Raw genomic sequence first — 14,750 nt, 5'->3', positions numbered from 1 at the left:
AGTGGCTCGGTGACTGCGGTGTTCTGCTGTCGAGCGCAGGGTTGTGGGAACAATTCCCGGCTGCAGCCGCCTAGTTCCGACGGGGGCGGAATGCAAAATGGTTGTTTACTTAGATTTAGATTTACTTTGCGGTTGAAATTAATCCAGAGCCCTCCCCCACTGTGGCAGCTTGTTTCATAGCTCGTGCGGGACTTTGGGATGTTGGGAACTCCACTTTGGGAACGCCACAATTTGATGCGATTTGTCAAAACTGCCACTTGACAGAACAAATTTCTTAACTTCACTTGCAGGAAAAGAAGTCACCTGAAAAGCATGGCACAAAGGCTGCAGTAACCCAGGATGCACCCGCCGTCACTTCGAGAGCAGCTCGTCACTCTAATGCAAACAGGTCAGCTTCACCAAACACGGTGTTTGGGCTTTTTTTGCTGTCTGGTTTACCGTCAATGGGCATTTGCATTTTAACTCCTTCTAGCACAATGTTCCACTGCAATTTCATTAATTTGGGCTGCCTTGTGCTGAAATGTCCTTTATTGTTTTCTGAAGGGAATGCTTTTTTTCTTTTTCCCTATATACATAAGGTAAACAGCGCAAGGTAAGAGGATGTAATATGTGGTACTCCAATGCATTCTACTTTTGCTGACGATAGCTTATGTCAGACACCTTAGTCTAGACAACCAGTGAAGCTTCAGTGATCATATTCCTCTCAAAGGCCTGATGTGTTTTGCATTAAGCATACTTGAGGAAGACTTGAAGTAGGCAGTCCAGAAGCCAACAGGATGCCATTGTGGTGTAGTACGCAACAGCGACGACAACTGAAAGCACTGTCCACTTGCTGCACAACAGTACTTTCAGTACTGTTTCAGTACTGCCCCACACCGAGCATTCGGTGTGGGGCAGTGTTCATGCTCACCTGCTTTGATTCAGATATCAAATAGGCCTCCTCGCCTCCCCCCCCCCCCCCACACACACATTCAAATTCCTTTCCTTTGCAGCAAAGCATCCTCGAAAAGCGGCACAACATCCGCTGCAGCATCTACGGGAAGCAAGGCTGCATCAGCTGCGGCACCAGCTACCGTGGGAAACTCCGAAGGCGCCACGCCTTCAGCAGGAAGTCGCCGAACCTCACGCAACTGCGCCCCTGGTCCCACCGCTGGGGCCTCCGCCACCGCCGGACGGGCGCCAGCAAAACCACCGCCTCGTGAATCCTCTGGCAGGCGAGGGGCCGCAGCTGCTGCTTCCAGCACTGTGGAGAGTGCAGCACCCACCAGCAGCTCTCCGCCTGCGTGAGTGACGTTTGCCATTTACAACTTTTTTCTTGCTCCATAGCGTCTTGGTTTTCTTATGCTGGTGTTTCAGCGACTGCTCGTGCGTCTGTACGTTTAGTTTACTTTGTTTAGTTTAGCCAGCACTTTTGGTTTCGTCTCACGGGCTGGTTCCATTCATGTGCTCCTAAAATCTGATGTCTGTCTTGTTTCTAATCTCTGAAAGGGCCACCGCTAGATGCTCGCTTGTCTGTTGCTCACAGGGGTGTGATTACATCTGCTCATAGGTGGGCGCTGGTGTATACAAATGATGCCGGCATATAAAAATGATGCTGCCATGCCTGTATTTCTTTTCTCGAGAGTCTGCTCGCAAAAACATCTTGGCGAAAAAAACTTGACCCTCAAAGGGTTAAAAAAAAAAAACCATGTGGTCAAAATAAAGCCGGAGTTCCCCGCCACAGCATGCCTTGTAATTGGATCGTAGTGTTGGCCCGTGCAACCTGCAGAATTCATTTTTCTTGCCTCTTCACTGCAGGGCGGCAAAGGAAGCCGACACCACACCGCCTCCTCGGAGAGCCCGCAAACGCGAGAGTCCGCGGTCGCCAGGCTCCTCATCCGACACGGCGGGCGGTGGTGGGTCGGGGCGGGCAAGCAAGCGTATGCGGCTACAGTACCAGCCCTTCCAGTCGCCGGGTGTGCTGCCCACACTTGTGCTGCGCACCAGCTCTCCCAAGGCGCCCCAGCAGGAGGACAAGGTGGTGGTGTTCCAGAAGGGCGAGTTCCTGGCCGTGCGCAACGAGACCGGTGAGTGGGAGGAAATGGCGGCAGGGGGGCTGCGTGGTGTCCTCGATCCACTGAACTGCGTAAAAAAACGCACCTTGAATGCGCACTCGGAGAATGACACGAGTGCACCCCTGCAGCTGGTTGCAAGCGTGCACCTGTGACGTCTTTTCAAGTTGTGGTGTTGCCAAAATAACTGGTGTGGAGGCATGACAGACCGTGCAGTTTCCGAGACATATAACTCCATAATTTAGTAAATTGTTAACCACTTCTGAGACTTGGAAGAGCTGGGTTTGGCCACATGTTTCTGGTAGAAGAGGGCAAATATCTACTTTTCCAAATATGAATAGTAAGTATTGAATATTGAATAGTCAAATCCAGATGCATATATTTACAGCGGGAATGGTCATTTCGGTATAATTAGGTACGATAGTTATACTGGCAACTGAAAAGAAATAAAGGAAATTTTAATCAGTTTTATCCACATAAGCTAAATTAAATGGTAAAAAAAATCGGATCTTTTTGAAAGAGAAAGAAAAAGTTGCTGAAGGGCATGTTGTGGTATACACAGGGAGAGAAGGGCCCGTTGCAAGGGAAAGAGCACTGGTTGTAATGTAAAAGATGAAACTGCTACATCACTAGGCTGCAAGAAATGCTAAGTGGCAGACTACAAGCAAAAATAACCTGTTGCCATGTTGGCGTCGGCCGCAAAACCTAAACAAAGCTTGCATTACCATTTTTATTTCTACATTGTTTCGAAAACATTTATGTTTTCACTTTTGATAACATGATACATTGTTTAGCAGACGGAGAACAGCAACCTGACTTTAACAGTTAGTTATTGCAAAATATTTGGTTAGTTTCGTTATTTGAAAATACCGAATAGTTCATTTTCAAATAAGAATATTTAGTGTGTAATATTTGGTTCGTATTTGAAACTTAGATTATTCGCCCACCACTACTTTCTGGTAAAAACTGCCAAGGATTAGCTGAGCTCGTTAGTGGTACTTTATTACTAAGTGCCGGGTGAGTCTTCAAATTTTCTGCTTTAGAAATTACTCACATGTGCCACAGCGGGGGCAAATCGCGCTTGCTAAAGGGCCACTTGTAAAACGTGTGATCTCTTTGTGGCTGCTATAGCAATTTGAGTTTGCGCCTCGGTATAATGAATTATCAGATAAATTGAAGTAAACCTAAGAGGTTCCTTGCTGATATCAGTCTGTAAAATGTGCTTATAACAAATGTCGAAACTAAGGAAGGTAGTTTCATGTCAGGTACAACTTCTTTGTAATGAGGTTTGATTCTGCCTAGTGTTTGCACTGGTTTGTGATGCCTTTTGTCTGAAGCCTGTCGTGCGTCATATGTCTAATAATAATTAAAAAAAAAGGAATAACTGTGAAAAGGCTTCACAAGAAGGTGCAAAGGTCTGTACCGAAACATCGAGAGGACGCGACTGTAATTCACCGAGCGCATGCTAGATTGCACCCCCAATACCGTGCCCCAGCAAACACAAGACGCTTCATGAAGAGCAAGAGAATGCAAGTTGGCATTGGAACCTATTGCAATTCCTTTACGTCAGTTTTGTTGTGAACAGCTTTTATACTTTATCAAATTGCTTAGTACTAATTTTGAAACTTTTGACTCGAGTAATGTATAAGGGTGAAAAGCAGGGCTTTACTTGCTCCTTGCCCGTTGTACGCCTTCTGCTGGTGATGACGGTAATACAGGAATCTCTTGTTGTGTTGTAGGGAGCTTCTACGTATGCCGCACTGCACAGAACGTCTACAAGAGCAGCAAGCGCTTCAAGATCCAGTGGCTGAACAATGACAGCGAGCCAGATATTTACGCTCCTGACTTTTACGATAACACGGGTGAGTCGCTGTCATTCCAGTTTTCCCGTCTTTCTTCGGTTTAAAATGTCTGCAGAAACCAAGAAATTGCGAGGTGCCACACTGTAGTTGACTGGGTTTCGAAGTCCACTCATTCTGTATGCGAGGGAACCTGAAATGTACAGCATGTTCTATATGTTTGTTTCTTTTAGCTCAAATTTTAAGAAGAAAAAAAACTGTATGCTCGTTTCTTTTAGCTCAGATTTTAAGAAAAAAAACTTGGAGGACACTTAAGCTTCGCCTTCAAGAGTGGAACGCGATAGCATTATCGCACCCAGTTCGCACCGCAGACTCATTCGCTCGGCATGCTCTTCAGTCACAAAAACGAAACGTGCGCCTGAGCAAGCGGAACGAACCAAACTCAGTGTCTCGGAGGGAGAAACGATCTACGCGAGCGAAACATCGTGATCGGCACGGACAGCCGGGCCACGACGCACCATGAAGGCGGACATGATCGTGGGGCTGACGCCTTGATGGAATCGTCCTCTATCTCGCTTGGGAGCACCACGCAGACGCATGACTCCTCACCAGCAGCACGGACACATCACATGGGACGCTTTCCCACCAGACGCCTTACGGCGCAGCGATCACGTCAGAGGCGTCCCGCATCGGACGCTGCACCTAGAAATTGCACTGTGAGTGGAAAGAGGAGCCGCGTCGTCTAAACTCGAGGGTTCGAGTGACGCACGCTGGAAGTTGGAAGGGGAGAGAGTGAGAAAACTTATTAAACACAAGGGTATTGGGGCATCCTCGCACCAGTCCCCGCGCGGCCCCAATGCGCTCAAGTGAGACGAAGGGGAGAAGTGGGCGAGTGGCGCGCCACCTGTCGGGGCAGCGCCGTACATTGCGAGGAGGGGTCTTCTGTGTTTGCCGCAAGATGGCTCTGCATGTGCGCCAAGCGCAGAAGAAATGTAGCGGAAATGTACTTTGCTACGCGTTTAACTGCGACTTCTGTAATTCACATGCTCATAATTACCGATATGCACCGCAGTATAACTTTCTACGGCACGTTTCTAAGGCAACACCACATTCACTAGAGGCGCTTTTGTCCCGCTTTGAACCGTTGAACTCATGGCTGAGTGGTAGCGTCTCCGTCTCACACTCCGGAGACCCTGGTTCAATTCCCACCCAGCCCATCTTGCAAGTTGTTTTTATTTATGAATTGCCTTCCGCCATTTTTCGCTCACTGCCAACGCCAACGACAACAGCTAGTCTGTGACACGAGCTCCTTACTGCTGTCACATTATAACTGCCTGGAGCATATGGCTCCGTTCGGCCTGTTCACTTAGATTATTTAAGAAAGCAGACATTATATTTACCCAGATAAGTAAAGAAGCCCTTAATTGTAACACTACTCCAATTTTCATATTGCAAATTTAAAAAGAAACTTGAAAATGTTAAGTGAATACAGTCGCCGACCGTTTATTCGAACTTCACGGGGACTGCGGAAATGTCCGAATAAACAGGTGTCCGAAAAAGCATATTAATAAAAAAAAATCCTTTATTTCCACGCACCTATTCGGGCTCGGCAGTAGGCTTGAAGAAATCGTGAATGCACCGTTGCACGCTGTTCTGTTTACGTGCAATCAAATAAGCCTGAATCTCTGAGAGGGTCGTACGGTCACTATAGGCAGCTGAAAGCAGTCACTGCTTGTACACGCTCCGCATGCAACGGCAGTGTAGCACATGGTCCGTCATCTTCCGACTTGGAGTCATCGTCCAGCGGTGCTGCAGAAACCTGACGAATGATCTCTCCGTTGTCGAGTTCTGCGCATGTCAGTACAGCCATGTCAGCATGTGTGAAACTCGAATGAGACGGTGTCCGGAATCGCAATGCAACTACTGCGCAGGTCTCAGCAGAATAATTTCGGGGTCAGTAGGGAGCACATCGGAATGCGACAAATCCTTGGCCTCCCGGCACCCGCTTGCCAGCATTCCCCAGCGCAGTCTGCATGGGCATTGTCGGCTCCATTAGACACTTGACACGATGTTTCCGTATGCCGCTTGCATCACCGCAACCTCGACACAGCACACAAAGCAAACACCGCCACGTTGACACCAGTCGCACAAACAAAAAACGTGGCCTACTCGCAGCATCCTACATGAAAAAAGAAACAAATCAGCTGCTGGATTGTCTTGACATGGCTTACTAAACTGAGAGCGGAAATGCTGTGGCCACAAACCAGGCGAAAACGATGATGATGAGTGGGGATTTGCAGTAGCGCCACTTTGTGGGGCAGCAAGGAAGCTCCGTTCAAAACAAAAATGGCGTTCAGCAAGTCGAACCGTGCACCGGTCAGAGTCTGTGCATGGTGCTCCCACTCAAGGAGCGTCTGAAAAATCAGACAAGAGCTTGCAAGGTGTCTGAACTTTTGGCAGTTGTTATACATTATGGTCTATGGGGAGAATGGCAGTGCCGTGAAGCAGACCAAATGATTTAGCATGTCGGAATTTTTGGAGTCTGAAAAATCGGTCGGCGACTGTATGCAGTTGAACATGGATGTAAAGAAGTAACCTTAAAATGTTGCTTTATTTTTTGCATATATTGGCATGCATACTAATAAATACCATATTTACCCAAACCTAATGCACTTTTTTTTTCTGCCTGTTACAATCTGATATGAAACCTAAGCCTCGTCTGAGGCGTTGGCAACAGCCTGTCAGAGCTGTAAGACGCAGCGTCATCGCCATCACAAACTGACAACAGAGCACATTTTCGTGGAGGTTGTTGTGGGTTCACTTTGTGCTCTACTACGATTGGAGTGGTATTCTCGCTCAGTCACTTTTGGTGATACTTCGGTGCGACAAAGCACCAGATGCCTTAGTGTTTCTGGTGCTGTGCCAAGCTCACTTTCTCTTGGCCACATACTTTGTCAAGTCTGATGCAAAGTACCATATTTATTCAATTCTAAGGTGCCCTCAGCTGTAAAGTGCACCCACTTTTTGTGACCAAAAAGAAAGAGAAAAAGAACGCCCTTGATTGTAACGCACACCTGTTTACCTTAAACAGGTGACCTTAAATACCTTAAAAGAAAGTCCTTTGCAGTACTGTGCACCTCATTCTTTCATACAGAAATACAACTTTCTCTCGTTTGGAAAAACAAAGGTTTAATCCCTGTACACTAAAGTTGTGATTAATAAAAAGTCGGTTTCGCCCAAAAGGCAAAGCATCAATTGCGATTGCAAATTAGTGGACAACTATACGAAGTAAGGATACAAGTTTTATTGGCTGTATAAACTTGTAAGCATTCGCTTACTAATGCGGCCACAAGCAAACACGAACATGCCTCACTCAATGACCATGAAAACTCGCTATCAAAACGCTGGAATGAGGAAGTGCATTATCAGGAGCGGGTGAATTGACCTTCGTGCTGCATAGACACATAGACTCTGTCCTCTCCTGTTTGCGCCAGTCCCGCACGCAAGTTTCGGGAACTCCAAAACGTTGATGATGCGGCTCGATTTCCGTTGGTCCCTGCGCACATGATCACATTCCTTTTAATTGCGTCCTCATGATGAACTCGGCGGATCTTCATAGTGGAGACTTCCATGCTGATGGAGCAAATGCAGAAAACGGGAAGACTGATGGTGGACTAACCTAAGCACATGTACTGCAGCATATAAAGGAAGCTATGGCAGCTAGGCTCGAAACACACACGAGGCAGCCATTTTGAAGCGCCAATGGAGATATGGTAACGCAGATTTAGGCTCGCACTCTATTCTAATGCGTATGCAATTTTTAGGCCCGTTCTATTGGAAAAAAAAGTGCGGGTTAGATTAGAGTAAGTACGGTAATGTAAAATCTTGCAAAAGTGATAGTAGTATCTCTAAAAGTGATCGCTTGAGGATACTGCCTCTGTGCACTTCGTATTTGTGGCCAATGTAATGCAAATAAAGATGACACTGCACCTCTTTCATGAATGCTCAAATAAAAAAAATTCTGTGAACGTTAATTCTGCACATCTTGCTTTTTTCTGTTTGCAAACATAAGGGAATGCTATCTTTTTATTCTATAATCCGGGGGCATACAGTGCAGTCCACTTATAATGATACCACATATAACGATACATTGGTTATAACGATGGGTTCACATGAGAGTGTCATATTATGCATTAGGTCTATGGGGAAAAAAAACCATTTATAACGATAGGTTATTCCCTGCATATTGGATATAACGATCAAAATTTTACCGTCTGGATGGCGTTTTCCGTGCCAAATAATCGTAACATTTGCGTTGCTTAGTTCCCTGAAACGAACGATATCGAGACGAGGTGATGTTTACCTCAGCAAGTTCGTATATGCCGCCATTACCGCATAGCGCGTCCCGCCCCGCCCGCGCGCCGGAGAATATCTGAGTAGGCGCAGCACGCCACAAGATGGCGCTAGCTGCTTCGTGTGCATCGGCCACAATCTCTCCGAAAGAGAGAGAAAGAAAAAAAAAGCGACAAGCAAAGCGGCGCGGCGCGCCCCGTCCCGCGTCTCTCTCTCGCGCGATAGCAGGCTGACGCCACCGAAGCAGCGTGCAACCAACGATTCAACCCAGTTCGAAGATGGCGCCGACAAAGCGCAAAGCTGTGTCGCTTGACACGAAGATGGATATTTTGCAGGACTCTCGACATGGCTTCAAGGTGAGCGCCCTTGTGAAGAAGTATGAGCTCGCCCAGTTAACGATATCAACCATCTTGAAAACCGGGAGCACCGCGATTGTGAAGGCCGGAGCTATCAGCGGCCATGCCGATCAGCGGAACAAGGTTAGAGACCCTTTGTACGCCGATGTTGAAGAGGCGCTTTACCAGTGGTTCATCACCAATTGCTTCAAAAAGGCGGGCTTTGTGCGTAAGGACGAACTTCCCCAACCCACTGAGACCAATACGGTGGAAGCCGCTGACATAACCGAGCTCTGGGAGCTCGTTCCTACTTGGTGACACAGGTGGTGTGTCGAAGGAGGAGTTTTGGACTGCAGACAGTGCTGCCTCGTTCTGCGATGAGGTCACCGACGAGGTGATCGCCGAAGATGTGCTGTCTCAACAGACGGCAAAGTTGCGCGACCGTGGCGACGGCAGCAGCGACAGTGACAACGAGATTGACAGTGGCTCCTTGACCCTGACCTCGATGTCCACGCAAAGTGAACTGTCGTCGATCAACTCCTTAATTGATTTTATGCATGCTAAAGGATCGCCGCTAGTGTTCGCGCAGCAGCTGGAATCCATGCACACCGCGGTTGTGAAGCTGAAGCTTTCGCAAAAGCAAGTGTAGATTTCGGACTATTTAGGCGCGCCTAACCCTTGACACGCCTAACCTTTGACTCTATGCAGTCGCGGACGGGTTTTTCGAACTTTAAGAATTTGGAATTGATGGATATGCTGGACTTCACAATTGCACCGACAGGGTTCCCATAGAGCTAATGCATTTTTGCGACCGATTTTCATGAACAAATTTAGGGCCCAATGTTCGGTTTTCCAGACTAAATGCCTCATTCCGAGCCACCCTACCCAATCTTGAGGGCCCCCTTGTTGTATTTCCTGCTCGCTGGGCCACTGCTCTGTAGCCTCCAAGATTGGGAGGCTCATACTTTCAAAAGAGTGCGCGTGACATCTTCCCGTCTTGGAGGTTATGCTCACTCTTCCTTGGCTGACAAAACGCTCCAGGGGATGGCACAGTTTGTTTTATTTTTTCGGTTAGTGCTAGCATTGTAATCGCCTAATGTGAACCCCCCCCCCCTTTTTTTTTAAATGTTTTGGTTGCTTTTTGCATACGGTGTGTGAACAGAGCAGGTGTGTCTTGGAGCTGATGTCACATCTTTGTGTGTGTGTGTTTGTGGGGTTTTGCATCTGTGTGATTGGCACCGCCTCATGTGCCTTCGCGAGAGCCAAGTGGTACGAAAAAACATGGCTTGTTTTTTTATCTCCATGGCGACCTCTGGCAACAGAGATCACCAACATGGTAATGCTCTTGTCCGACTGCATACGGAGAAATTGCTCTTGCACAAATCCAAGCAAATCTGATTGCCTTCAAGCATAGTATGAGGCAGGGCGTTATTAGAGTTCTTTAAGCTGCTCTAAGCCTAATAAATTTGCCATTTGCATGCCATTTAGTAGTAGATTTTTCTGTATGTGTTCGTTAGAGTCAAGCAAATACAGCAGCTGCATGACAAGTCATAGTTGCAAAGTTTTCTTGTTTAAGCTTATCTGTCATACTGTTTATGGGCTGCCTTTTTTAGTGTCATAGCATCTTTAGCACTTGTCTTTTGCATTCTTTGATGTTTCACTCCTTCTTGCACACTACAACATGGATGGGCCCTTCACCAGTGACATTGGACTTCCCCTGTGCAGATTTTGAGTGCGTGCTGACCAACCTGCGGATGCGGCGTGTGGACAGGGGTCGCTACTTGTTGCCGGACGAGGAACGCAAGCGCACGCTCAATATCCTGCAGAGAGCGCTCAACGTGGAGAATGGTATGGATATTCCAGATCCTCGGCAACTAACCATGGACGGAGGTTCGTATTCTCGGTACACTGGTCCACCCGTTTCTCTCGCCGCTTTTTTTTTTTTCATCCCCCTTTCACCCTCTTTATTTTTTTTCATCTTCTTTCCGCATTGCTTCCATCATCCCCGTCTGCTGTACGTTTGTGTGTCTGGTGGTTTTTATTTCTTTCTTCCCTACTCCCAACATGTGTAACGTGTGTCGGTGTTTTGACTACTCCTGGCACCTTTCCGCTGCTACTCCCTGGCTAGCTGCTGTGTGTGGCCTGGTTGGGTGCACCCTTAGCTACATGCTACTCTACGGCTATCCCCCACGTTGCTTGCGTCTTCGCCTGTGTGGATCCTCCCAACCCCCCCGAGAGTCTTGTAAGGTAGATTCACTTGACGGACAGAATCGCCAATTCATTCTGTGAATGCAACATGGCGAGGTTTGGTGTGCACCAGACCCTCTGCCACCGCAAGCAGCTCTCGTCTTTGGAGCCCTCGTGCATGGTGAGATTCGGCAATGCTTTGGCGATTCGGTCCGGCTGGTGAAGGCAGCTTTTAACTGTGCATCGTTTCTTCTGCGGCATGTAGCCAAAATTCAGCGAGGGCGCGCCTCATTACGAGCGCCGCCCTTTTGACAATGCAATGAAACTCAGCAGGGGGAGGCATTGATTGGCTAGACCCTTTTCTTATTTTTTTCCTTTTTTTTTTATCATTGGTGGGAACGTTTTCTCAAGTTGAAGCGAGGTCCAACTTGGACATCTTAATAGCCAGGGGTCTACAAAGTCTTAAAACATCTGACTGTTGCGCTCCATGAAAGCGCTGAAAACTGCTGTCAAAATACTCAAGTTGCGTGCCCCCCGCCTTTGGCTGCATTCCAAAGGATTCGTGAATGAGGTGTCGGCGTGAATGTGGCATGATATCGGTGTGTGTGTGATCCAGGGTTGTGCAGACGTGCCATCTCCTTTGCGTGTCTCTCTGGCAGTCACTGTGCGCTTTTTGTTGTGAATGGCCAAAATCTTCAACCTCATCTGGTTGCATTGTCGCACAGCTCTCGTCGGAAGTGGGTGCTGTGCCATGTTGCCTTTGTGCTTGATGTGAAGAAACCAATCTTCCCCCCCGTATGCTTGCGAGTTTTCTTGATGTTTAGTCTGGATACAGCTAGAGTGATGAAATTTCTTGCATGTTGTGCATGCCACCTATTAGGCATTGCGAACCAACGTGGAAGTCCCTTACGGATCTGTCAGTTGCCTAAATGTTGCCATTGCGGCTAACCGGTAAGACGACGTGCATCCCGGATCCTTCCAGGTGTAGATTTCATTTGTATCAACACGCGATTGTGTGGCCGATATTACGATCCGGACCATCTACTGATAACTGCTGGTACTATGGCACACAAATATGCTATGCCCGACTCCTTCGGGCCTTGTTCAGGATGTAAAAGGCGAAGGTTCTCTAAGGCCCTGGCATGACCTGTGGTGGGCACAGACACTGATGATATGTTTAAAGATGCAAAAGCTTGGCAATGCGTACGATCGTCGGTGCCTGCCCATACCTGCACGTGCCAGAATTGTGGCTCATGGTCGGCACAATATATATGTAGCCTGGCAGCGTGCGTCTCCTTCTTTGCAGCTCAAGCTCGTGCCCTTAATTGTAAAAGCAGTTATCAGATTGCATGTACAGTACTATCGGTCACACGATTGTGTGGTGCTACTAGCTGGCCTGTGCTGCGAGCAGTGTGTTGGCAAGGACAAAAGTTTGTTTTTAAGCGCTGTCTCCATTCCAGTTCACACAAGTGGAAGTTTCACTCGTAGCAATTTACTTCTGAAGGGTGCTCTCACCCTCGCTTGAAGGAACCCTGGTGCGCGCATCTGGTTTCTTGCCACATTTTCTTTCACTTAGATTTGGGTTCTGGGTTTTCTAATGTCTGGTGAGCTGTTGGAAAGGTCCCGTGTGCAGCCTTAACTTGAATCGGTAGTCATTGCAGCCCATCTCGTTCACTAGTTCTTGGAATTTACAGATTTATGCATGGCGAGAGCCAGGGAAGCACTCAGCACTTCATCACTTGTGTTGGGGGATCAGTGGCTGTGGCAATCTGCTGCCGAACACAAATTCCCCAGCTTAGTTCTCAGCTGTGGCAGTATTCCTGTAATTCCAGTAATGGCATTCAAGTAATGGCAGGATGCATAAATGCTCGTGCATTGAGGTTTGCATTTGAACCCGAGGTGGTTAAAATCGACCCGAAGCCTGTGTCATTGGGGCCGCTCTGCATAGCACAAGTGTTGCCCTCTATTTTTAAAGCTCCAGTCGGTCTTTGCAATGTCGCGTAATTAAAAGCACCAATCTCTCAGTGCCGAAGGCATTTATCAAAAGGCACATTTCTTTCTTCGAGGAATTATTAGTTGTCGATCCTGCCAGCCACGGTGTTTCAGTGGCTATGTCACTTTGCTGATGAAATTCTGGTCGTGGGTTCAGTTCCCGACCACAGCAGCAGCGTCTCAATGCGGTTGCAGTTCGGAAATGCTCATGTACTCAGTTTTAGGGAAGAAGCGCCGGGAGTCGAAATCCATCCGGAGCCCTCCACAGTGCAATCTCGGGACTATAAACTCTAATTTTTTAAGTAGTTGGTCCTGGAAATGTCGTTCTTGTCCCAGTAATGTCCTTGGAATGACTTGCCAAATGTTTTGTTCCTTATGGTAAGCATGCGGCAACGGTTGTCCTACTTTTCCTTGAATTCGTCGTGTCGACGTGTTGCATCTCTCAAGAGGTTAGTGGCGCATGTTCATTCGGCCAAACCGAACCTTTGCTGGTTTTGTATGTACGTCAAAGGTTTGGGCACACTCCTCCTTCCTAGAATTCTTTCGGGTCCTGGGTATAGCTTTGGGCATCGTGCTGTCAAAGTCGGTTGTCCTGGGAGCTGTTCGGGTAATTCACTTCCTCTGTGTCAGGCTTTGTGGAAGTCTGCTGGCTTCTCTCTTTTCCTTTTTTTTTTTTACTTCTTCTTCGGAGTTCACACATTTCTCTTCCTATTGGGTGGACAGTGTTTACCGAGCTGGGTGTGTGGCTGGTTGGATTTCTTGCCAGAGTTGACTGCTAAAGCCGTGGAAACGATAATCATTTTACTAAGGTTTTACTAACATGCAAGTCAGCTGCATTAGCACAGCCCACTCTGGCTTATCATATGAGGCAGAATTTATTTTGTCTTAAAAATTGTTGTAACTGCCAACCCAGGGGGTTTATGTTGTAGCACAAGCTGTTAAACACGTACCATGTTTTCAGCAGAGTTAGGGGGAAGAAAAAAAAAAAAGATTGAAGACAGGACATTTGACATAGTTATTTTTCCAGCAACTTATTATTTGTAGTTGGGGCCACATATACATAGTTATTTTTCCAGCAACTTATTATTTGTAGTTGGGGACACAAGGATTTCAGTGGCAGGCACATATTGGCGATCTCATTAAATGAAAGCAGTAATTTAACCACCGTAACGAACTTGCTTTTAGTTTTTGAGCTGAAGGCTGCCAATGGCAAAGCAGTGCCCGCTCTGTGAAGGTCCTTGGACACTCGCTAGTTTTGAGATTTCTGCTCGCAGAATGTGAAGCAGAATGCATTCGCAGCTCTCATACTCTCGCCAAAAGCCTTCACACACCATGGAAAGCTATTTGGCATGTTTATCTATCCCTTTCACACTATTTGTGGACAAATATTTCTAAACTGGTATTGGACCTTATGTTGTAGACAAGGGCCAGATATTATAGCTATGGCAGCCTGCTTTGAGCACTACATGGCTTGAAATAATGCAATCACATAATGGATTACTAATTCAGGTGTTTTTGCAGGATAGAACCTGTGTCCAAAGCTGCATTTCGATGGGGTTGCAATGCGGGCTCATGTAGAAAAATGCAAGCAAAAAAAAATTGGTGGACGCTTAAGCTTCGCCTTCAAGAGTGGAACACGATAGCGTTATCGCACCCCGTTCGCACCGCCTACTCAAATGATCTACGCGAGCCAAACAGCCGGGCCGCTACGAGCCATGAAGGCGGACGCAATCATGGGGCGAGTGGCGCGCCATGTGTCGGGGCAGCGCCGTACATTGTGAGGAGGGGGTCTTCTGTGTTTGCCGCAAGATGGCTCTGTGTGTGCATAGAGCGCAGAAGCAATGTAGCGGAAACGTACTTCGCTACTCGTGAAACTGCGACTTCTGTAATTTACGTTGTCATAATTGCCGATATACACCGCAGTATAACTTTCTACGGCACGTTTCTAAGGCAACACCGCATTCACTAGAAGCGATTTTGACCCGCTTTGAACGATCGAAGTCGTGGCTGAGTGGTAGCGTCTCCGTCTCGCA

The 14,750-nt window shown here is 47.4% G+C and overlaps 1 protein-coding gene across 6 annotated transcripts in view; it reads left to right on the top strand.

Moving 5' to 3' along the window:
* LOC142588029 (poly [ADP-ribose] polymerase tankyrase-like) overlaps positions 1 to 14,750 on the top strand; it is a 103,999-nt gene that overhangs the window by 9,310 nt on the left and 79,939 nt on the right. For 5 of the 6 annotated variants that reach the window (XM_075699466.1, XM_075699468.1, XM_075699464.1 and 2 more), the window contains exons 3-7: positions 291 to 388; positions 993 to 1,283; positions 1,798 to 2,066; positions 3,791 to 3,913; positions 10,264 to 10,428. In XM_075699466.1, coding sequence (XP_075555581.1) covers positions 291 to 388; positions 993 to 1,283; positions 1,798 to 2,066; positions 3,791 to 3,913; positions 10,264 to 10,428 — 946 coding nt within the window. The remainder of the gene's footprint in view (positions 1 to 290; positions 389 to 992; positions 1,284 to 1,797; positions 2,067 to 3,790; positions 3,914 to 10,263; positions 10,429 to 14,750) is intronic. The other variant, XM_075699470.1, reaches the window with a different exon arrangement.

This window comes from Dermacentor variabilis, chromosome 7, assembly GCF_050947875.1.
Source record: "Dermacentor variabilis isolate Ectoservices chromosome 7, ASM5094787v1, whole genome shotgun sequence".
Taxonomy (NCBI): domain Eukaryota; kingdom Metazoa; phylum Arthropoda; class Arachnida; order Ixodida; family Ixodidae; genus Dermacentor; species Dermacentor variabilis.
This window is presented reverse-complemented; position numbering and strand designations above follow the sequence as displayed.